General features: G+C 35.4%; 1 protein-coding gene across 3 annotated transcripts in view; it reads left to right on the top strand.

The window, feature by feature from the left end:
- DOPEY1 (dopey family member 1) overlaps positions 1-25,246 on the top strand; it is a 77,234-nt gene that overhangs the window by 28,950 nt on the left and 23,038 nt on the right. For all 3 annotated transcript variants that reach the window (XR_550678.1, XM_008575515.1, XM_008575514.1), the window contains 11 exons: positions 5,377-5,998; positions 6,635-6,909; positions 8,420-8,572; positions 11,085-11,185; positions 12,640-12,899; positions 14,536-16,525; positions 17,400-17,511; positions 17,625-17,807; positions 19,391-19,516; positions 22,889-23,023; positions 25,104-25,159. Coding sequence is in view for 2 of the 3 variants with exons in the window: in XM_008575515.1 (XP_008573737.1) it covers positions 5,377-5,998; positions 6,635-6,909; positions 8,420-8,572; positions 11,085-11,185; positions 12,640-12,899; positions 14,536-16,525; positions 17,400-17,511; positions 17,625-17,807; positions 19,391-19,516; positions 22,889-23,023; positions 25,104-25,159 (4,013 nt within the window). In the remaining variant the exon portion in view is untranslated. The remainder of the gene's footprint in view (positions 1-5,376; positions 5,999-6,634; positions 6,910-8,419; positions 8,573-11,084; positions 11,186-12,639; positions 12,900-14,535; positions 16,526-17,399; positions 17,512-17,624; positions 17,808-19,390; positions 19,517-22,888; positions 23,024-25,103; positions 25,160-25,246) is intronic.

Raw genomic sequence — 25,246 nt, 5'->3', positions numbered from 1 at the left:
TTTTAAAAAAAAAAAAAAAAAAACTAGTATAGTAATTGTAATATCTGGTACTAGTAACATACTTAACCACCTATGAAACACTTATGGAAAAATAATGTAAAAGTTCTCAGATTCATAATAAAATATTTGAGTAAATATGCGTGGAAAGAAAAGATTACTCAGAGCCCAAATGTTAAGAGCAATGAGAAGCCCAAAGGGACTGCACCAAGGAAAACTTCAAGAGAGGAGAGCCCAGGCACAGCCCTGAGTCAGTTTTTGCTTCAGTTTTTATTGTAAAGACAGAAAAGTTAGAGAAGAAAAAAAGATGGTTAATCAATCATAGTGAAAACATAAACAAGCTGTCTAGTGACAAACTTCATTAAAGCATGTGTAACTTAAAATAGTTCAAGAAGTTTACCATCAAAAGGAGTCATAAAACTAAGCTATGTGACATACAAAAAGAAACAATGAGATAATCACCAAAGTGCTTAACTCCCCAAGAAACTCAAAGAAACAGCTTAGGGAAGAATGTGGAATGTCCTCTAGGCACTAACTAATCTAGCAGAAAATCCTTGAAGATTTTAGCTTACATACTTTCCAGTCATTTAGGTCTAGCTGTACTAAGGGCAACTGCCCCTAGAACAATCCCCATTCTGCTTCAATTTTCTTATCTACATCAAAGGCTTTAGTCCTGTGAAGGTTTTCTGGTCTTTCTCAATCTTAATATTCCTACACTCTTTCCTAAAAGGTTGGGCTTTGGCCCCCTAACTATAGGCTTTGGCCTCCAGCTAAACTAAGGACTTTGGTCCTCTAAACTACAGGCTTTGGCCTCCTAAACTAAGGACTTTGGTTCTGTGAAATACACATGTTTTATTTCTATCTCATTAATAATTTCTTAGTCAATATCCTCTACAGAAAACATTCAGTTGAACCCATCAAAAGGAGTCATAAAACTAAGCTATGTGACATACAAAAAGAAACAATGAGATAATCACCAAAGTGCTTAACTCCCCAAGAAACTCAAAGAAACAGCTTAGGGAAGAATGTGGAATGTCCTCTAGGCACTAACTAATCTAGCAGAAAATCCTTGAAGATTTTAGCTTACATACTTTCCAGTCATTTAGGTCTAGCTGTACTAAGGGCAACTGCCCCTAGAACAATCCCCATTCTGCTTCAATTTTCTTATCTACATCAAAGGCTTTAGTCCTGTGAAGGTTTTCTGGTCTTTCTCAATCTTAATATTCCTACACTCTTTCCTAAAAGGTTGGGCTTTGGCCCCCTAACTATAGGCTTTGGCCTCCAGCTAAACTAAGGACTTTGGTCCTCTAAACTACAGGCTTTGGCCTCCTAAACTAAGGACTTTGGTTCTGTGAAATACACATGTTTTATTTCTATCTCATTAATAATTTCTTAGTCAATATCCTCTACAGAAAACATTCAGTTGAACTGTATAATAATTACATTGGAGAGCTGGCCTGTTAGCTCAGTTGGTTAGAACATGGTGCTGTTAACACCAAGGTCCAGGGTTCAATTCCCAAACCAACCAGCTGCAAAAATAAAAAAAATAAAAAAAATTACATTGAATTTAGGCACAGTGCAACTGTTAAAACAAAGATTTAAAAATTTCTAGAGTATCAGGTTTATCACCTTAATTCTAGGTTTGTATAATTGCCTTTCCTCTTTTTTTTAGTTGCCTTTTTTTTTTTTCCCAGATAAGCAAAATATGTTATGAGAACATATTCTCATACAACCTTTCCCATCAGGTATTAGTCCTTGTTTTAGTCCATTTTGTGTTGCTATAACAGAAATACCTGAGACTGGGTAATTTATAAAGGAAAGAGGTTTATTTGGCTTACGATTCTGGGACAGCTGCATCTGACACAGGCCTCAGGCTGCTCTACTCGTGGTGGAAAAGCGGCAGGCAGCTGGCAGGTACAAGCAGATCACATAGCCAGAGAGGAAACAAGAGAGAGAGAGAGGAGGTGCTAGGGTCCTATAAACAACAACCTCTCACGGGAACTAATAGAGCGAGAACTCGCTCATTACTCCTCCCACCCCCAGGGAGAGCATTAATCCATTCATAAAGGATCCACCCCCATGACTCAATCAGTTTCCAACACTGCCACATTGGGGATCAAATTTCCACATGAGTTTTGGAGGGGACAACTCATCCAAACTCCAATAGTCCTAAAACTTTTTTCTTAGTCCATCTAAATGTATTGCCCTTCACATATGAATTCAACATTACCAGCCCTTGATCACTTTAACTATACCCAAGGTTTATCCCACATAAACCAAAATGAGTCTCTTATTTTTCTACTGACCTGTTTGTTATTTATATATGAGATATATTATCTCTACTATTACTGAAAAATTCATTTTGTTGCACTGTTTTTCCTTAAATTATACTCCTAGGATCTTAGAAATAAAACTACAATAGGTATTAACTGCATATTGAAGCTTTGGTTTTTATTTGAATGAGATTAGTGGGAGTAAGAGAAAGAAGGGCCTTAACAGTCTTTCAATAGCATATTCAAAAATGTGAATGTAGAAAACATCTGGAGGCCCCTATTTATGGTTACAGGTAAGGTAAATGGAAACATCCATTCATATTAAATAATGGACAATTAAATAATGTACCTTTCAAAAATGTAATGTTTCATTAACTTTAGAGTATGCTTTTCCCCTTCTCTGTCTTTGGTCTTCTTGTATGCTGCAAGGGTACTTCAAAAAGTTTGTGGAAAAATTGAATTAAAAGATACTACTAATCTTTTCATGAACTTCTTGAAGTACCCTCATATGTGTTCTTTTCTAGTTTTTACAGAAGTACTATGGTATTATCTTCACTGAGATGTTTGAAAATTGATCATATTTCAAAGCTGAGGGAGTTTTCTGTATTTCACTTTTTGAAAGTTTAAGTGAAAGAATGATTCTTTAAAATATTATAAATCTAATTTGACTCTATGCACTGAATTTGCTTCCATAAAATCATTCATTGTATTGGATCCCTATACTCAAATGCTCAAAACATGTAATTTCTATTTTCAGAAAGACATTTTATTATAAAATAACCTGACACATCATTATGTAATACAGTCCATGTAACTAAATATTATAAATGCATGCAAGTTTGACTGAGTTTAAAGCTTAAATTCTATTAATGTAATGCCATTATTTGTTTTATGATCTTATGTTAAAAAATATTAGTTCAAAAACAACTTTACAGAAATACGTTAATAATAGATTTATCATTTGAATAAGTCTTCTTAAAAAAAATCTGTTGTACATGTTTTCAGATGGTCGCTAACCTTTAGAAGGAGAAAAATTGACAGGCTCAATTCTGAAAGCCATCTCTGATCTTTGGCATTATAATATGAAAAATTCTACCATTACATATATAGTGATATACTGTGGTGAAAAGAACAAAGTTTAGAATCACCTCATCTGAGCTTTTCTGCTAACTACTAACTGTATCTACTATATAACCTTATGCAGTTTTTTTTTTTTAACCTCCCTGACTGAGCCTCAGTTTTCTTACCTTTGAAAAAGAGAAAAAAACCTCTCTTCATTCAACACCCAGTCTATGCTAGGCACTGGTGAACCATGTATAGTCTCTGTCCTTCTCAGCCTTTTCTGGTTGGAAGGCACATGTTAAACAAGTAATTGCACATTTAATTACATGTAGTTGTGATAAATATATGAAGGAAAATATAGAGTGGTAAGAATGTGGAAAATGGGGTGACCTGACCTAGGCTGGGGGCCAAAGGAGGTTTTCCTGAGGAAAGAATGTTTGAGTGAAGTTCTAGGAATTGATGGGGTTAGGGCAAGGTAGAAAGAGAGCACTTGACAGAGGAAGGAGCATTTGCAAAGGCTCTTGAGTAGAAAGGAACACTATGCAGATGGGGGAGATGCCCCTGTGAGGTAGTCTGGGGCCAGGTCTTACTAAGGCTTTTATTCTTTATCTCAGGGGTAATGGGAAGACACTGAGAGAAAAAGGCAAGTGACATAATCAGATTTTTGTATTGGAAAAGTTATACTGGCTGCAGTGTAGAGTATGGATCTGAGAAGCAAAACTGGATGTGGGGCGACCTGCTGTAGTGTAGGTGAGAGGTGATGGTAACTTGTGGTACTGAAATGGAGGGAGTGCAGACAGAGACAAATGGATGGATTAGCCATATATTTAGGAGGTCAAATCAAAAAACTTAGGAATATTTATTGAGTGCTTCCTAAGTGCTAGACACTATGTCAGGTGCTTTTTATATGCTATTACTTAATCCTCACAGCAACCGTAAAATGTGGGAATTATTGTCATCTCAATTACTCAGACTTGGAAACCGAGGCTTGAAGAGGTTAAATAGCTTGCCAAGCGTCAGATAGCTAGTGAGTGGCAGAGCCTAGCTGACTTAGGGTCTGCACCCTTAACCACTATACTGACATGGATATGGGGGGAGTGAGAGGGGAGGAGAAGTGGAGAAGGTACTCCTAGGTTTCTGTCTTCCTGGCTTGAGCAGTGGTGTCATTCACTGAAGGAACACAGGGTGAGGTCCAGCTTCAGGAAGCAGAGCATTTAGATCATATATCAGTAAGATCACTTTTTATGATCTTATTCAAATTCACATTATACTCTGATGCAGTCACCTAGGAATTCGTGATATGTACAACTTTTGTTTATTTAAATTGAGCCATAAAATATGCTTGATGATTGTACTCATCCTTATTATAGGGAGTGAAAGGTTAATACATTTTAGCTGTACTCCAGGAACTGGTTTGTAATTGATTGTCTCTTATTTTCCTCCCTAGATTATAAACTATTCCTTCTATTCCTACTACGTAATACAGTGTCTGGCACATGATATGAGTTCAATAACTATTCACTGAAAGAATGTAAGATTAAAAGCAAACATTTAATCAGTACTTTACATATTTCAACAAAAATTTCACACTAATTTCCTGAACAGATGACCTATTAGATTTTATTTCTAGTTTTTAAAATGTCATTTTTTAATCTTACATTTCTCATTCTTTGCATTGTTTAGGCATTAGGAAAGTGATTTCATGAAGCAGATTAAATAAATTGTTAGTCATTTAAAAACAAGGATACAGGTCCTAGAGATTTATCCATACTATGTATTTTTGCCCTCAAGAACCTAACTTTTTGCTATGCATGTAGTGGATAATAAATACTTGTTGAATGAATATATATTAATGTATTCAGTAAAACCACATCAGTATTTCCTATTGATCATCATATGAGTCAGCATAGGAGCTGCTCTAAGATTCTACAGAATATGTAGATTAAGTTACAAATAGTCTAATATAAAAATTCTCCCAAAAGGTGGCCATTTCTAACTCCTAATACTCAGCCGTTTGCTTTTCTTTTTTTTAAATCTCTATCAGGTATCATCAGTTTCTCTTGAAAATCCTACTGAGGTGTTCGAAGATGGAGAAAATCCACCAAGTAGTCGATCATCAGAGAGTGGATTCACTGAGTTTATACAATATCAAGCAGATCGAACTGATGACATTGACAGAGAACTGGGTGAGGTGCAGGAGACAGCTACCATCCCAATTGGTAGCACGTCGTCCGAGACAGAAACAGCATCTACTGTGGGATCTGAAGAAACCGTCATCCAGACCCCTTCCATTGTCACTCAGGGGACAGCAACCCGAAGTGTGAATACAGCCCAAAAAACTGCAATGCAGTGCTGCTTGGAGTATGTCCAACAGTTTCTTACCAGACTTATCAACCTTTATATTGTTCAGAGTAGCTCTTCTTCTCAAGTTTTGGCTGCAGAGCGTCAAGGGGATCTCTGTCGAGAGCAAGGAGAGACTTCAAGATGGGATAGGGATTCACAAGGAGATATAAAAGAGAGAAATATAAGTAAACAAAAAACTTCAAAAGAATACCTTCCTGCCTTCCTTGCTGCCTGTCAGCTCTTCCTAGAGTGCTCAAGTTTCCCCGTTTACATTGCTGAGGGGAACCATACGTCAGAGTTATGTTCTGAAAAATTAGAGACTGGTAAGGTCATCTCTATTTATATTTCAGTGTTTTCTTTAGCATGCTATTCTTTTTTTTTTTTTTTTAAGCACTCAGATATGCTTCTTAAAATTTTTTATCCAGTTTATTTTTTAAACTGTGCTATTTTAATTGGTAAACTTTTTAAATGAAATACTGTCACTATGGGGAAATTAATATGCTGGAAGATTCTGTGATTTTTATTTCTTTCGCAGTTTGCTTCTAGGTAAGTAGAGGCTGAAAGTAAATATCTGAAGAAAAGTAATATAACATTAGATCCACTGGCTTCCTTAATTATGACGAGTATCATATGTGTTTACCTTTATTTGCATTTTTATATACACACATACACAGTACAGTAAGTACTACATAACATTTGCTGATTAAAACTTTTTCAGGACAAGAAAGTACATTGTATGACTTGGCATATGAAAAATGTATATTGAGAAAAAAGTTTATTAAATTCTTGTTGCTGCTTTATTTTCTTAAAGCTCTAGACTATGTGAGAAACAAACCATGGTTTTGTTAACAGATCAAGGCCTAAAGGTATTAAGTAGCTTTGTGTTTTGAAGTTAACTTTAAAGTATATGTGAAATGTTTATTGCAACGAACTCTGATTGCTTCCATTTTTTGTTTCAGACTGTGAGCATGTGCAGCCTCCACAGTGGCTCCAGACTCTGATGAGTGCTTGCAGCCAAGCAAATGATTTCAGTGTTCAGAGTGTTGCCATTTCACTAGTCATGGACCTAGTAGGACTGACTCAGTCTGTGGCCATGGTCACTGGGGAAAACATCAACAGTGTGGAGCCTTCACAACCCTTAAGTCCAAACCAGGGAAGAGTAGCTGTGGTTATTAGACCTCCCCTCACTCAGGGAAATCTGAGGTACATAGCTGAGAAGACTGAATTTTTCAAGGTAAATTCTAATAAATGCATATATAACTAAGATAATCACTGCATGTGTGATACTTGACCTAGTTTGCTTAACAGTGATTTTAAGGATGTTAGTCAGGCTTAATTAAACACCTTTTAATACCATACCATGTAGAAAATGATGCCACACTTGATATGTACTGCTTTCCACATCTTGTTCACAATTTTGTGAGGGGAAAAAAGGTAAGGATAAGGAGAGTATTAGTGTAAAGAAAGGCAAGTATTAGGGCACTGAAGCCATGGAAGAAATAATTTCAGCTATAAAAGAGGAAAGCTTATTTATACAGTAGATATTTTCCAGATTAAGTGGTTGTGACACTTTTGCTTTTCGTAGAGTAAACCCTCAGCTCTCCAAAACTCCCATGAAAAGTTTTCTTGACTCTCCATACTATCTGATTATCATCTGCAATGTATGATGTCATTCAGAAAAAAATGCACAGTCTTTGATTTCTACCACAATGGTATAGATGGTATCCTCTACATAAAAAGAACATCAAGTATATTTGGATTGTATTACTTCTTAAGCAGGTAGATTCTTTATACATAAAAAAAGTTTTTAAGGGCCGGCCCAGTGGCGCATTCGGTAGAGTGCGGCGCTTGGGAGCTCAGCGGCGCTCCCACCAAGGGATCGGATCCCATATAGAGACCGGTCCGCTCACTGGTTGAGCGCGGTGCGGGTGCGACACCGAGGGTTGTGATCCCGTTGCCGGTCGCGGTACGGGCGCGACACTGAGGGTTGCAATCCCGGTACCGGTCACGAAAAAAAAGACAAAAAGAAAAAAAAAAAAGTTTTTAAAATCTCATTTCAGGTTATCATGCCCTTCCAGATATTTCTTCCTGTACCGGTCACGAAAAAAAAGACAAAAAGGTAAAAAAAAAAAGTTTTTAAAATCTCATTTCAGGTTATCATGCCCTTCCAGATATTTCTTCCTGCTAGATTAGGGTTAGTTTCTATAACGTTGTGGTGAACCTTGAAGATTGTTGCATTTTTATTAATGCTGTCTTAGATCAAGTGCTTTGTTGACACAAGTAGCTCTGAAATACATAAGACCTGTTTTATAAAAGTCATAAGTACTTTGGATATTTGGACTATGAATTGTATTTCACTCTGTAACATAAACCCATAAATATTAAATAGCATTCAATGTAGAATTTTTGTATCCTGTTAAGGATAATATCTGTTAGCATCACTTTACTAAACATCACTAAAATAGTGAAATAGGGTTTTATCTCTGCTCTGCAGAAAGTGCTTACATGTCTGATATTTAAAACAAATATCATTAAGGACTCTCATAAAAGGTTCTAAGGGCCTGGGTGACCAAAAAGCAGGCAGATGGAAGGCTGTACTTTTAAATCTCTTCCCAGTGGCATAGTGAATATTAAAGACCTTCCAGGAGACCAGGTATTAGTTTGTACCTAATAGAAAATGTTTGTTAAATTAAGTCTTTGTTTATGGTTTTGTAACACTGCCATGTTTACATCTTCTTCTACAGCATGTAGCTTTGACATTGTGGGACCAGCTAGGAGATGGGACACCTCAACACCACCAGAAGAGTGTGGAACTATTTTATCAATTACATAACTTGGTTCCTTCTTCTAGCATCTGTGAAGATGTTATAAGTCAGCAGTTAACCCATAAACATAAGGTAAATCATTCTTATCCTGTGCACACACACACCTCCCGCCACCCCCACTATACCAAAAGGTAAATTAAGGAAAGTCTTTAGGAAAATTATTGCAGCTAGCATCTGAATAAGAGATAATATAGCTTTCTTCAGAGTAACCTTAATATCTTTAAAATAAATGTGTTACTGCCCTTTCTAGAGGAAAGTTCTTTACAAGAGCACTAGTAATTGAAAAATTAAGTAATCCAAAATCAAATACTGGGTATATTTCTTGGTTTAGGGTACTAGTTATGGGTAATGATCATTAAAGTTGTAACTGGTCTAGGTTCTTGAATCATTTAAAGAGGAATTAATGGCCTCAGTTATGGAACTGATGGATATATTAATATATGTGAAATGAAATAATGTGTAAATTACATTTATAAGCTATAAAATGCTAATATGTGAGATTGTATTATTTGCATTATGTTAAATATCTAAAATAAAAATTTTGTATCCTAATGTATGTGAAAGGCTACATAAGTCAATTAAAGATGGTTGACCTACAAGTGGGCCTGAGAAGAAGCAGGAACAATCATTCTGATTGACCTCTTCAGCGAAATTTAATTAAGATCGTGGTCTTCATCTGCTGTTCTGTAATATAAATAGAAGATTTTATTGAAGAGGTTTTAGAAATGGATTACCCTATTTTTTAAAAACTCAAAATGTTAGTGAGTTTGAATGGGTCATATTCAAAAGGCATTGTGTGAGTCAGTGAGGCATTTGGCAGAGGGTAGGTGGTAAATGTAGGAATAACAGAGAGAAATGAAAGCTTTATTCCAAGAAAAATGCAAAATTCTATTTCTGCTTCAACACTTTCTTTCAAAATTGTTCAGAAATAAAATATTAAATAACATCTTGTATTTTAATTTAACAAATTATTTTACATTAAATATAAATTCATGATAAATTATATACTTGTTTTTACTTGTGTAACATTTCATTTTTAAAGAAATGCTTCTAAGTTCTGAATAAAAATATACATGTATAAAAAAATTAAAACATCTTTTATTACATTTATTTTTACATGTTTGTTGGTTGATGTACACATGCCTCTTAAGAAAAGCATGTATTAAGTTCACAGACCTATCACAGTCCTCTAACCTATCACAAGCAGTTTATTTTATTTTGTTGCTTTATCATTACATAATGTAAACATTTTTTGTGGCCCTTTACTAATTTCTCCCTAAGCCATTCCCCTCTCCCAACTTTGGTGACTTCAGTTCCTTTCTCTCTTTTTGGTAGTTCAAGGAATTATTGTGATTGCTGTATCTTTCTTTCTTTTTTTTCTTTCAGCTCCCACTTACGAGTGAGGACATGCGGTATTTCTCTTTCTGTGCCTTGCTTATTTCACTTAACATAATTTTCTCCAAGTTCATCCATGTTGCTGCAAATGGCAGAGTTTCATTCTTTTTTATGGCAGAGTAGTATTCCATTGTGTATATATGCTACATTTTCCTTATCCAGTCGTCCGTCGATGGACATTTAGGTTGGTTCCAACTCTTAGCTATTGTAAATAGAGCTGCGATAAACATGGGAGTGCAGGTATCCCTTTAACACGATGATTTCCATTCCTTTTAGTATACACCCAGCAATGGAATTGCTTGATCATATGGCAGTTCTGCCTGCAGTTTGAGGAACCTCCATACTGTTTTCCATAACAGCTGCACTAATTCACAGTCCCACCAACAGTGTAGAAGAGTTCCCTTTTGTCTGCATCCTCACCAGCATTATCATAAGCACTTTAGACTGTTGCAGTCTGGTTTCTTGGGGCTTTTGCTTGAAGGATTTCATAAATGCTAGAGGAAGGCCATAAAAATTTTGATAATGTCACAATTCCTGCTTGATTTATATTAATACATGTTCATCATCTAATACCAAATGCCTGCCTTTCTAAAAAATTTACTTGTATATTCTATCCATTATTATCTTAATGCTTAACATTCTTCTAAATAATCTCAAAAGAGGCTTAATATTTTTCTTATAGAAATAATTTTTAAGTGTATTAGTGTTTTAGTCTAATAAAACAGCTTTATAAGTGATAAAAATTTATTTTGGATTAATGTATCATTTCCGGGGAAAAAATTAAATTATTATGCAATGAAATCAATTTTGACACCTAAATGTTTATATTAAAATGAGAGAGGAAAATGCTTCCTAGACTCAGGATATCATGGTATATGTACATTATTAGCTTTTTCTATCTACTGTTATACAAGAATCTAGTAAGCTGATTACCTAAAGTCTAAACTAAGTAATAATTATTTATGATTAAGGGTGAGGTGATCCTTTAAGTTTACTATTTCTGCATATATTTAATTATTTTCTATGTCTCTACTTCCATAAAAAATAAAATTAAAGTTTATTGCAGTGTGTATTTGAATACTATAGACATTGAACATAATATTCCTAAATAGTGACTTTGATTTTACTAAAATCATTTAATATCTTCTAGAGAGAATAAAATAATTTAATCTGCCATATTCCTCCTCAGAAAATAAGAATGGAAGCACTTACAAAATTTGCAGTTCTTTGGCATCTAACAAGGGATCTCCATATAAATAAGTCTTCATCTTTTGCACGTTCTTTTGACAGGTTAGTCACATTTTATATTTAGATATTTTTTATATTTAGATTTTATACTCAGATATCTTAATGTTTTCTCTTTTCTTGAATCCTCTATTTAGTTTGGCAAGGGCAGGAAAAAAAGAAGAATTAATTATTTTTAAAAATTAAGCTATATTAAAATGGATGGCATTTTCACTTATCCATCAGATTCTCCCTTCCTATCTTTGGAGCACCTAATGCCTATTCCCCTTATCAAGTCCCCTCATATGTCCCAGGCACCATTCTAGGGGCTAGCTATATTAAAATGGATGGCATTTTCACTTATCCATCAGATTCTCCCTTCCTATCTTTGGCGCACCTAATGCCTATTCCCCTTATCAAGTCCCCTCATATGTCCCAGGCACCATTCTAGGGGCAATGGATACAGCCTACTTGAGTCCATATTCACATTCAGCAAAACTGCATATAAACTGTGGATTGTATAAGTGTTTCTCAAGCAATTATTCTCAATCTTCTGCCTAAACTGGATTCATTAAAATCTATAGCTGAAAAACACTGACAAACCCCTTCCATAGATTCAAAAAACCCATAGCTGCCAGGAAGTGGTTTTGCTTTTTTGTAGACTAAACTTAGATGATTGATACCTCAAATATCAGATTTATATTAACTTTCTATTGTTAGATAGCAGTCTCAGCAGTACGTCTCATAGAGGTGGCCACAAATCTAACTATGCTTAAAGCCCAGCTCAGGATCAGATGTATGTTCCACTGGACATTATTTCAGCTGGTCCCTTTGCGACCAGCATCACTATTTTTAAGTGGTCTGCTACTGAACCAAATATTGAACCCCAATAGTGAACTATGCTATGGGCAGGGTACTTTACAAATAACCATCTCTAATTTGACAACCACCTTTTCTCAACTTACAAGTGAGGCAGCAGAGGCCAGGAGAAGTTAAGTTGCTTGCCCGAGACCACACAAGAGATTTGAATCTGGGATTTTCTGGTTACAGACCATACCTCTATACCTTTCATAGGTCTTTCCTTGAATTAAGCACATAGCTTTGACTCATGAAGAGAATGGGAACAGAGGAGTATGGACCATAATGGAAGTAGTGGTTCAGTATTTGATGATATAAACGGGAAAATATTGCTAAAACAAGACCAATTAAATAAGGTTTTTTTTCTATTCGTCAGTATTATCTTATAAAAGTAATGTATGCTTGTGAACTTTCAAAAGTGGAAGTACATAAAAAAAAAAACAGCAAAAACTATTTTCTACTTTTACATTATCTACTGAAATGGCTGGAATTAAAATTATAAAAATGCTGTGATCAAAATTTATCCTGCTGTATTATTACATTAAAATAGTTATTTCAAAATAAGAAACAACTTAAAATAATGTTAATTTTAGAGGAAAATAGAGTTTTACAATTAAAGTGGGTGTTTTTTTCTTTGTTTTAATTATTGACGTTTATTTTAGGTCACTGTTCATCATGTTGGATAGCCTTAACAGTCTCGATGGTTCTACTAGCTCTGTGGGACAAGCCTGGCTGAACCAAGTCCTACAAAGACATGATATTGCGAGAGTTTTGGAACCATTGCTATTGCTCTTGCTTCATCCAAAAACTCAGAGGGTTTCAGTACAACGTGTACAAGCAGAACGTTATTGGCATAAGGCTCCCTGTTATCCAGGAGAGGAGAGCGACAAGCATTTCATGCAAAATTTTGCCTGCAGCAATGGTAAATATCACATGGAAGTAGAACAGCTTATTTAGAATTAAGTTATTAAAGTGAGAAGTGAACACAGCAGTGATTGGCAGACAACAGCATGTAAGATTTTTTTCCATGGGCTTCTTTTCTCCCCCCACCTTGTGTACTAGCAACACCATGTCGGCCATGCCAGAATGTACATCATTAATGACCATCTTAGAGGTCTTGGATCTCTCATCAATTAACTCTTTCAGGGAGGAATCAGCCACAGCTCTGGTCAGAGACATTCTTCAATTTTGATGGAAATAACTTTAGAGCTTACTTAGCAATCTTAGTCCCGCAAGGCTCTATAGATACGTCACTGGGAATTTATACTAAGCCTATTAATGCACATTGTATATTTGACGAGTCGTTTTCCTTATCTGTCGAATGCCAATAATAATGCCCACCTCTCAAGGCTTCGTTATGAACATTAGAAGTCATGTTTGTTATATGCTTAGTGCAGTGACTGGCATATCGTAAGTGTTTGATGAATATTCACTATTATTACTTTATTTAACTGTTAAATGATAGCCTCTATACAGTGATAATGGCCACTTAGATTAATTTATTAGAACTTAGAGGCAAATATCTCACATATGTCATGTTATATCTCTTGACAAATAACCCTGTGAGATCAGTAATAAAAAGGTCATTTACCCAGGTTGCTGATGTTTAAAAGGCTGTGGCTTTCTCAGAGTCCCACGGCTGGAAAGGGTGAAGCTGACACCAAACCATCATGCTCCTACTACTTCTCTAGCGTGTTTCTACAGAGCCTTGGTTTCTCTCTCTAGCTTCCTTTTCAGTGCTTCCTCTGAACTATCTAAGAGCTTGCTCTGCTCTGCTTATTGCCAGAACATCTTTGTGTTAGCACTTTACCTGCCTGTCTGCTGAACTCTCACTTCCTCTCTGAGATCAGTGTCAGACCTCATGATGCTTTCTCTGACTTTGATAGCATTTGGTTTGTACTGCTTCTGTGGCACTAAGCCTTCCACCTTTTCTAAAAGAATGCCATCAACATAGTATGCCCCCCAAAAAGTACAGAAATGAATGATGTATTTGTGGTCCCCTACTAATTTTAAACTGCTCAGAGAGGAGCAATGGTGTCTCTTTCTTCTCTCCCCCCTCATTGTCTCCAGGTTTAGGGCCTTATACATACAAGATAATTCATACATATTTGTTGAATTTTATTAAAATCAAAGAGGTTATGTTTTTATACATCTGACTATATCCTAAACTATTTGAATTCTTAGAAACAGCGTAACTAAAGGGAAATATCATACAAGGATGAAAAATAAAATTTTAATCTGAAGTAAAAATAATGTCTTATTTTGGGGGAAAAAGGGCAAATTTTTATATTTTGTCTATATTAAAGGGGCTATTCTCTTTGATTGAATTGAATAATAATAGACCTATTATCAAACTAAATTCTAATTAATAGTCATCTACATAATTTTCTGACTTAAAAGGTTTAAAATAGTCATAAGCTAAAATGTAATTTTAAGAGGAAAATATATGATGATGAGACTAATGATTAAAAATCTTTAGTTCAGTCTCCATTTTTACATTTCAATTATTTTAATGCATTTTGTATTTTTCTTCCTTTACTGTGTTTCTCATATACCAGTAAGCCAAGTACACCTCATCACATCGAAAGGAAATGGTGAAAAGTTGCTTACCATGGATGAAATAGAGAACTTCAGTCTCACTGTTAATCCATTAAGTGACAGACTTTCCCTCCTAAGTACCAGCAGTGAGACAATTCCAATGGTTGTGTCTGATTTTGATCTTCCAGACCAACACATAGAAATACTTCAGAGTTCTGACTCTGGATGTTCACAGTCCTCTGCTGGGGACAACCTGAGTTACGAAGTTGATCCTGAAAACATGAATGCCCAAGAGGATTCTCAAATGCCAGAGGCAAGCTCCCCAGATGATGACATTCAGCAGGTAGTGTTTGACCTGATCTGTAAAGTTGTAAGTGGCCTCGAAGCAGAATCTGCATCAGTTACATCTCATTTAGAAATTGAGGCTATGCCCCCAAAGTGCAGTGAATTAGATACAGGTGAAGAGGCTACTAAAAATGAAGATCAGTCCACTCAGCAAAGTCAGAGCGCTTTGCTGAGTAATGAAAGTTCTCAGTTTCTGTCTGTATCTACAGAAAGAGGCCATGAGTGTGTGGCAAATGGAATCTCCAGGAATAGCTCCTCACCTTGTATTTCAGGAGCCACACCAGCTCTTCATGACTCTTCTGTTACTTCCGCAGAAACCAAATCTAGACAGAGGAGTCACAGTAGTATTCAGTTCAGCTTCAAAGAGAAATTATCAGAAAAAGTCTCAGAGAAAGAAACAATTGTTAAGGAGTCAGGTAAACAACCAGGAGCAAAACCTAAAGTAAAACTTGCCCGGAAAAAGGATGATGACAAGAAAAAAACTTCAAATGAAAAACTCAAACAAACCAGTGTATTCTTTAGTGATGGTCTGGATTTAGAGAACTGGTATAGCTGTGGAGAGGGAGAAATTTCTGAAATTGAGAGTGACATGGGTTCTCCAGGATCACGGAAATCTCCCAATTTCAACATCCACCCTCTCTATCAACATGTGCTCCTGTATCTCCAGTTGTATGATTCATCAAGGACTCTGTACGCTTTCTCTGCCATCAAAGCCATCTTGAAAACTAACCCTATTGCTTTTGTAAATGCCATTTCAACCACTAGTGTAAATAATGCATATACTCCTCAGTTGTCTCTACTTCAGAATCTATTGGCCAGACACCGGATTTCTGTTATGGGCAAAGACTTTTATAGTCACATTCCAGTGGACTCAAATCATAATTTCCGGAGTTCTATGTATATAGAAATTCTTATTTCCCTCTGCTTATATTACATGCGTAGTCATTACCCAACTCATGTCAAGGTCACTGCACAGGATTTAATAGGCAATCGAAACATGCAGATGATGAGCATAGAAATTTTGACACTCCTCTTTACTGAGCTGGAAAAAGTAATAGAAAGCTCAGCAAAGGGTTTTCCTAGTTTTATTTCCGATATGTTATCTAAGTGCAAAGTTCAAAAAGTGATTCTTCATTGTTTGCTGTCATCCATCTTTAGTGCACAGAAATGGCATAGTGAAAAAATGGCAGGTAAGAATGTGGTTGCCGTGGAAGAAGGTTTCTCAGAGGACAGCCTTATCAATTTTTCAGAGGAAGAGTTTGACAATGGCAGTACACTCCAGTCACAACTTCTCAGGGTGCTTCAGAGGGTGATTGTTCTAGAACATCGGGTAATGACTATTCCTGAAGATAATGAAACAGGTTTTGATTTTGTTGTATCTGACCTGGAACAAGTCAATCCCCATCAGCCCATGACTTCTCTTCAGTATTTGCATGCTCAGCCAATCACATGTCAAGGCATGTTCCTCTGTGCAGTGATACGAGCTTTGCATCAACACTGTGCATGTAAGATGCACCCACAATGGATTGGTTTAATCACATCTACTCTGCCTTACATGGGAAAAGTTCTACAGAGAGTGGTTGTTTCTGTGACACTACAGCTGTGCAGAAATTTGGATAATCTAATTCAGCAGTACAAATATGAAACAGGATTATCTGATAGTAGGTAAGGGTTGATTTTTAACTTTGTTGTCATTGGCATTTTTCACATATGTGACTGCTAAAATATCCTGAAAATCAGTCACAGTTTGGGTAAATAAATTAATGGTTTTCAGTAGGTTACAAACCTACTGAAAATAACATACAAGTAACACACTACAGTAGTATGTTATTTTCACAAAGAAGAAAATTTTGCTTGAAGAAGAGTTTCACTAAAAGAATCGAGTGGAAAAGGGAAGAAATATTTAAACAGGACTTTTTCTCCCAAGGGCTGAAATTAATTTTGATGTTCTTCTTGACTGACTGGCAAAAGTAATAGGAAGATTAGCAAATGGTTTCCCTAGTTTTATCTGATATGTTATCTAAGTGCAAATTAATTTCAGACTGAAATTAATTTAAATTTATGAATAATTTTTTACATCTTCATTTATTTTTTTGATTTTCATGGTTTAGAGGCAAATTCCATCTATATCCCTAGGCCATGTTCAAAATTAGTCTGTGAAAAATTAGCCAGATGTTTAGTAGACTGGTATCTGGCTTTTCTCTAGCATTACCTTAGGTATTACATGTAAAATAAAAAGAAAACTGCCTGTATCATTTAATGTTGATATGCTTGCCATTCCCCAGTAGCTAGAGATTTACTGCCTGTAATTCTTTATTTTGTATAGAACTATTTAGTCAAAAAGAACTCTAGTACATTTTGTCCATCTCACTTATATAGATTAAGAAATAAAAGCCCATGGCTTATTCTTTGTCATTTATTGATCTAATATTTATTGAGCACCTACTGTGTGCCTGGAACATGCTGGGTCTTTACTAGTGATAAAATATGAACTATGCTTTCACAGAACTTGTGTTCAAATAAATGCATTATATTTCAGGCCTCTTTGGATGGCATCAGTTATTCCACCAGATATGATTCTTACTCTTTTGGAAGGGATCACAGCCATTATCCATTACTGTTTGTTGGATCCAACTACACAGTATCACCAAGTAAGACAGTACAAATATTTGACTCCTTTTTTAAAGACTGTGAGGTCTGATATGTCCGCATTTTGTAAACCTCAGTAAGTAATATCATGTTTTTTTTTCCCTAACTATAATAGCTTTTGGTCAATGTAGATCAAAAACACTTGTTTGAAGCTCGCAGTGGAATCCTCTCAATCCTACATATGATAATGTCCTCTGTGACCTTGCTTTGGAGCATACTGCATCACGCTGATTCTTCAGAAAAAATGACTGTTGCTGCATCTGCTTCTGTTACCACTATTAATCTTGGAGCCACAAAGGTTAGACAATTCATACTTAATCTGTAGAGCTCAAGATTCTATTTAAGAACTTTCCCAAAGACTATATTCAGACTGTGTGAATAATTTGTATAGTATTTACAGCACTCTGCATCAATTGAGTAATTAATTATCAAATAATTGTTAAGTTTTATTGAGATATAATTGACATACCACAAAATTTGCCCATTTTAAGTATATAAATTTAGTGATTTTATACTAAATTTACAGAATTGTCAAACTATCACCACAATCCAATTTTCAAACATATCCTTCACAGCAAGAAGATTCCTCGTGCCCATTTACACTCACTCCCTGTCGCCATCCCTAACCCCAGTCAACCACTAATCTGTTTTCTCTAAATATAGATTTGCTTTCCTGGGCATTTCATATAAATGGAATAATACAATATTTACAATACTTGTTTTTTTGTGTGTCTAGCTTCTTTCGTGTGACATGTTTCTGACGTTCATTCATACATCTTGTAACTTTTTAAAGGACCTTTTAAGTTGACATTTTAATATGAAAAGCCCTCCTGGAAAACAATTTAGTAATATGTAGAGAAATCTTGAAAAGTTTCATAATCTTTGACCTAGTAATCTACTTTAGAAATGAATTCTAAGTTAATCAAAATTATGCAAATATACAGTGTTCATTATAGCGTTATTTAATGGCCAAAAAAAGATGGCCTAAACAATTAGTAAAAAATGGTTAAATAAATTATCCTTTTAGTGTAATATAGCCACTAATTGTGGCTTTGAAGAATTCTTACGGGTTGGAGAAGTGCTCAAAAGGTCGGTGAAACACGGATGTTACATAATCGAACAAATATTATACGTACAATTATGTAAAAAAAATCATCTGCAAAGAAAAGAATAAAGTTTATATGTTAGTAATGATTATCTCAGGATGATAGGATTAATGATTGATTTAATTTTTTTTTATTCTCTGTATCTTTTGTTATTTTCCAAATTTTCTACTTTATATTTAGAGGAAAATTATATATGAATTCATATATATATGAATGTTTAAAACCATGCTATGCTACATCAAGTTGTCAAATTGACATTCTTCAAGAACCTAATCTTACTCCTAGACCTGACCACCAGCTCAGGAATTCATGGGAACACATATGGAATTGGGGGAAGAGTAGGGTGGGAATCATTAGAACATTTGATCTAAGTGCTAATGTTTGGATTAAACTATACATTTATGTTTCATTTCACTTAAATATAAAATACAACGTGTTTTATAATAAAATGCCTATTTTTTAAATTAAAAAAGCCTTTACCTCAAACTTATTAAATTGGATTTTATATGTTGTGTTTTACTAGTATCTCATCATAGTGAGTACACTTGGCATTTGGCTGATTGGCAGTTGCTATTTTATAGGGTTTGTTTTTCTTCTAGAAATAAAATAGTCATGGATGCAACTCTTAACATTATTAAAGATTCCTCTATTGTTATTCAGGTAGAAAAACATAAAAGTACTATATATTATTTCAAGAAAAAGTAAAAGTGCAGTCTAGTTATTAATGTTTTCATATTTTAATTATTTCATTGTCACTTGTTTTAAATTGTTTTAGAACTTGAGACAACAGATCCTTGAATTATTGGGACCCATTTCAATGAATCATGGTGTTCACTTTATGGCTGCCATTGCATTTGTGTGGAATGAAAGAAGACAGAACAAAACCACCACCCGGACCAAGGTATGTATTTAATTAAGCATTTGGTACTTTTGTTTTTCACTGGTGAGCATTTGCTGAGTACATGCTAATTTTCAACTCTTTTATGTAGCAGTAGGGCTGGATAGGTGGGGAGTGGAAAAGTAAAAGTTTGTCTACAGGTTTAGATCATGACTGTTGCCCAAAGTATTGATTAAAATTCAAGATGAAGTATAATAGGTATTATTTTATGTGAAAAAGAAATTGTATTATATTAAAACTGTAGCTGTATTTTAAATAGAAATGGTAATATGGTACAGTATATCTTAAATGCTGGTCATTCAGGGTCCAAAGCAAGGGTATGGAGAGAAGTTTTCATCTTGATTGTAGCTTTTCATTATGATGTGATAGCTTAAATAGTTTATGTTTCTAAATGTAATTCACACATTTTTGTCTGAATTATATATGTGAAAACTGTTGTTTTTTGAGTTTGAAAGCTCAAAAAAATGTTTTACATTGGAAATAAATTGTGATGCATTAGAATATCAAGGCCATTATATAATTTAGGTTCGTATAAAATATGATTTGTCCACCTAAAAGTTTCTGATCTGTTATTTTTTGTGCTGATTTCACATTACATATATGCTGACATTTCTAAAGTAATAAAAATAAACATTTCTATCATATTACTACTGTATAATTTTGCATGTGAGGATTCAGTAGTAGACATCACTTTTAATGGAATTGAAATCCTGTATCATTTAAAAGCAGTCAGGACATGTGATTTTAGCATGACACATTGAACACTTTTCTTGTTCTCTCCCAAAAATTGACAGTCAAAGAATTTAAAAAGACATAAACTCACAATGGCAAAAACACTGAGAGAGGTAGTTACAGAAAAATAAGTATCAGCAAAATTTTCCAAGATATAAAACACATGTCTGAGTTGTAACTTAGTATAGTAGAGAAAGCTGATATCTAACTGCCGACCTTCAAGAGAGGAACCAATTTCTGCTCTAAAACCACACAGAGTCTCTGAAAGTAAAAGTACCAGTACTTTTAAAGGCAAAGGATTGGGATGGGACTGAAATCTGGAGAACTAGCTGAAAGTTTATAGAAGGATCTGATAGACACCTTCTAAATCCCTTTTCTCCAACCCAAGCAACCACCCCCTTTTCCTACCCTACCCCAGCAGGAGACTGGAGTCAAATTTACTCTGTGAAGATTTGTCAAGAGAGTCTCTGGACCCAAGGGCACAAGGTTCACACAGGTAGAAGTTAGACTTCATGCTGAAAGCAAAGGCATTGAGAAAAAGTCTACATACTGAAAAATGGGAATCAGCCTCACTCCAATTAGCTGGCAGCAAGCTTTATGTCCCCCAGGTAGGAGTTTCGAGAATTTCTCTCTGGAAAAATGACCTAACCAAAGAAAAAAAGACCTATGGCTACTAATATTTTTGAGTCCTCTAACTAAAAAACTGAACTACTGTCACAACACAGGGAGGCCCACTTGTTCATTTAGTCTTGCACACAAATGCATGACTTCCCATCACTTTTTGAAAGGCAATAACATAGTGATTAAGATCACAGACTTTGAAACAAGATCTCTAGAGTTAAAATTCTGACTTCTCTACTCACTAGCTCTGTAACCTCAGAATAAAAAATACTACTTCATGGGTTTGTGAGAATTAAAAGAATAATTTTTTTAAAAAAGCAGAAAGAAGAAAACAAAAACACAAACAAGGGTACTTCAAAAAGTTTATGGAAAAATAGAATTAAAAGATAATACAAATCTTTCCATGAACTTTTTGAAGTACCCTCATGTGTGTATGTGTGTGTGTATGTGTATGTCAGAGAGTGTATGTGTGTGTATATGTGTTACTTAGAACAATGCCTAGCACTTAATAAGCACTCTGAGTGTTAGCTATATTTTTATTCCTCATATTTAATATTAATAGAAAGCCAAGAATTACCAGTCACATTAGAAAGTCCCTAATATGATAGACAAAGACTAAAACAAGTACATTTAAAAAGTCAATGCAGGGCCGGCCCAGTGGCGCACTGCTACAGTGCGCCACTTGGGAGCGCGGTGGCGCTCCCGCCGAGGGTTCGGATCCCACATACAGACCGGTTCCTGCTCACTGGCTGAGCGAGGTGTGGGAGCAACACCGAGGGTTGCGATCCTGTTGCTGGTCCCGGTCTGGTACGGGCGCGACACTGAGGGTTGCGATCCGTTGCCGGACACGAAAAAAGACAAAAAGGGAAAGAAAAAAAAAAAAAGTCAATGCAGGCAACAGAAGAAAATGTACATAATAATAGTAACATCCTTCAAGGGGTGAAACCATATTGCATCTGTGCAAGAGGAGATTATGAAAGACCATTCCAAAAATTTTTAATTTTCTAGGAAATTAAAAATTCTAGAGCAGAAACAAAGCAGTATCAGTAGAAAGATTGGAACAGAAAGTCAATAAATACCAGAAGTGGAATATAAATTTAAGGATATGGAAAATAGGAGAAAAAAGATAAGAAAATCAGAGGAGTGGTACTGGAGACTCAATAACTTTTTGCCTAAAATAACAAAATTATGAAAGGAAGAAAATATCAGAGGAATAGTACAAGAAAATTCCTCAGAAATAAAGGAAATAAATTTCTAAGTTGTGTGCAGCATTGTGAGAAGAGATCTATACAGACATCATCATGTAATTTCAGAACACTGGGGATAAAGAGATCCTAAAATATTTTAAAGAAAATATACTAGTCCCATTCAAAGGAATAATGATAAGATTTGTAAATAGCGACACTGGAAATTTTGTTGGGAAAGTAGTCTCAACCTATAATTCTATATCCAGCCAAACTATCAAGATATTTTCAGCCATGCAGTGTCTCAGAAAAAAAAATATCATCAATTCACTTTTCTCAGCTACTGGAAGATGCAGCTCCACCAGAAGAGGAGTAAACCGAGAAGAAAGAAGACGGGATCAGAGAATAGGGGTTCCAACAGAGACAAGAAAGGGAATCCCTGGGATGATGGCGACAGGGGGGATATCAAGATGACACTGTGTAGCAGTCCTAAAGCGTACCAATTCAGGTTAGAACAGAAAGACATCTAACAGAAATGTTTCAAGAAAAAAGAAAGAAGAAAAGGTATTTAGAAATAACAGAAAAGAGCTAAAAGAGTTGAGCATGGTTAGAGTACTGCTGTTTTTCCTTAAAAGCTTATTGTCCATTTGATTTTTGAGATAATGTACATGTATTATATTGGTAAAAAAAAATAAATTCTACATAAGGTAGTCAAGGAAGTTTAAAAGGCCTTTATATTAAGGAGAGGCCCTAAAATATTCTCTTAATTCTGTGACTTCTACTGAAAGACTTAAATACACACTTACATACATAATAAATACAATGCTGTGTTATCCAGGTTATTCCTGCAGCCAGTGAAGAACAGCTTTTACTAGTGGAACTGGTTCGTTCAATCAGTGTCATGAGAGCAGAAACTGTTATCCAGACTGTGAAAGAAGTTTTAAAGCAGCCCCCAGCTATAGCCAAGGACAAGGTAAGAAAAAGCTTTGCTTTGCTTTTGTTTACAATTCTGTTTCAGAAGTGATGCTGGTAGGTAAGTTATTTTTTTGGTACAGCAATGTTCTTTTAACTATAGTACAGATTGCAGCGATGACTGCATGTGGCCTTCACACTGCTTTAATAAAAACAATTATCAGTATCCTCAATGACTTGCTGTTCTGATCATTCCTGTAGCCTATGAAGAGCAGTTAACTGCTCCTGTCTCCATATGTAAATCAAAGGCAATCAGGAACTGTGTGACCAAATTCTTAGGGGAGGTTTTTCTGGTAACTTAAAGGAAGAACAACACAGAAGCCAGAGCCCAAGGTCTACTTACCTCGGTTGTGCCATTTTTCATATCTCCCTTATTGCTTTCTTTTTTGAATGAATTTTTCAGTGTATAAATTCCCCAAATTTTGCCCTTACTTTAGCTTTAGTTAATGTCATTTCTTGATCATGTGTTGTACTGTATTATGCAAGGGCTACAGAAAATGAATGACATAGTTTCTGCACTCACATTGCTTTGTCTCTAATTGGACAGGCAGAAAAGTGTAAAACTTAGGAAAATTATGGACTTCTCTACTTTCTCTGGTTTTTATTCAAGCAATACCAAGAGGTCATATTTTCTTAGAAAATATTCACCAACTATAAACATTAGACTCTGAGCAAAGCCAAACTAGACCTAATCCCATTCTTTTTTTTTTTTTTTTTGTGATCGGCCACACCACTGGGCTCAGCCAGCGAGCGCACCGGCCATCCCTATATAGGATCCGAACCCACGGTGGGAGCGCTATTGCGCTCCCAGCGCCGCACTCTCCCCAGTGCACCACAGGGTCGGCCCCCTAATCCCATTCTTAAAATAATTATTACACATATCTGAAAGGGTTGAATTATTTTTTTCTTCTGTTTTATCTTTTTCTTGAATTGCCAAAGGGAAAAGGGTATTTGTATTTGTGAATAGTCAGGGTCCTTCTTAACTTTTTAATAATTTCTTGACCTATGGAGCATTTGTCATAGGATTTTTAGTTTGCGTGCGAAAGCTCAATTCAGCATAATATTTTGAGCATCTATTTGTGCCAAACATTGGGCTATGCATGAAAGTTATAAAAACAAATAAGAGCTAATTCCATCTCCCCACCACCACCAACTGCTGCACCCTTATTAAGTTCTAAATCTATTAGACACTTGTTTTGTGTGTGTGTGGTAAAGGGGAAACTTTTGAGGGAATAGTTGGGACCACAGAAGGATAAATTGGTAAATGTCAGTGTACATCAATATCATTTCTTGGGCCGGCCCGGTGGCGCACTCGGTAGTGCGGCGCTTGGGAGCACAGCAGCGCTCCTGCCGAGGGTTCAGATCCCATGTAGAGACCGGTCCGCTCACTGGTTGAGCGCGGTGCGGACGCGACACCGAGGGTTGCGATGCCGTTACTGGTCACGAAAAAAGACAAAAAGGAAAAAATATATATATATATCATTTCTTGACGCGACACCGAGGGTTGCAATGCCGTTACTGGTCACGAAAAAAGACAAAAAGGAAAAAATATATATATATATCATTTCTTGCCTGTTAACTAATTTCCAAGGCCAAGTGTTTTTATTATATATTATACTCAGCATTAACTTTAATTTAATGGCTATTAGGAATTGATCCCAAATTTGAACTGACTACACTGATTTAACAGATATGTGTAGTAAAATAAAAAATATCAACCTAATTCTGATAACACGACGCATAATCCACTTAAAATAAAAATAGTTTTGATGCTTATATAGTAAATGAATCATTTAAAAGTGACTGATGGAGTATCAACTTTTGATATGTGGGAGGAAAATTGAAAATTCTTCTATTTCTTTCATATATTTTTGACTTTTTAAATAGCTCTTATGTTATAAGTTTTCTCTACTAAATGGAAGAGAGCTGCATGGGTTTTTTTTATGACAAGCTAGTATTTGATTTTGTCTTCTTTTAATTTTTTAATTAAAAATTGGCAGTAAGATACACAGTAGTTACAACAATGAAAAGGCAAAGGCAGTATTTTTCTTCACTATAAAATTGATTTCTTTTGTTTATAGAAACATCTTTCTTTGGAAGTCTGCATGCTTCAGTTTTTCTATGCTTATATTCAAAGGTAAGATTACTGATGTGGATTACTCCTTACTGCCTTAGCAATGTTAGGGAATGTAGGAGGAAAAGCACCTGAATTCTTTCAAGAAGT

Source organism: Galeopterus variegatus, unplaced genomic scaffold (assembly GCF_000696425.1).
Source record: "Galeopterus variegatus unplaced genomic scaffold, G_variegatus-3.0.2 Scaffold1202, whole genome shotgun sequence".
NCBI classification, from domain to species: domain Eukaryota; kingdom Metazoa; phylum Chordata; class Mammalia; order Dermoptera; family Cynocephalidae; genus Galeopterus; species Galeopterus variegatus.
The sequence above is the reverse complement of the archived record's forward strand: the minus strand, read 5'-3'. Positions and strand labels throughout refer to the sequence as shown.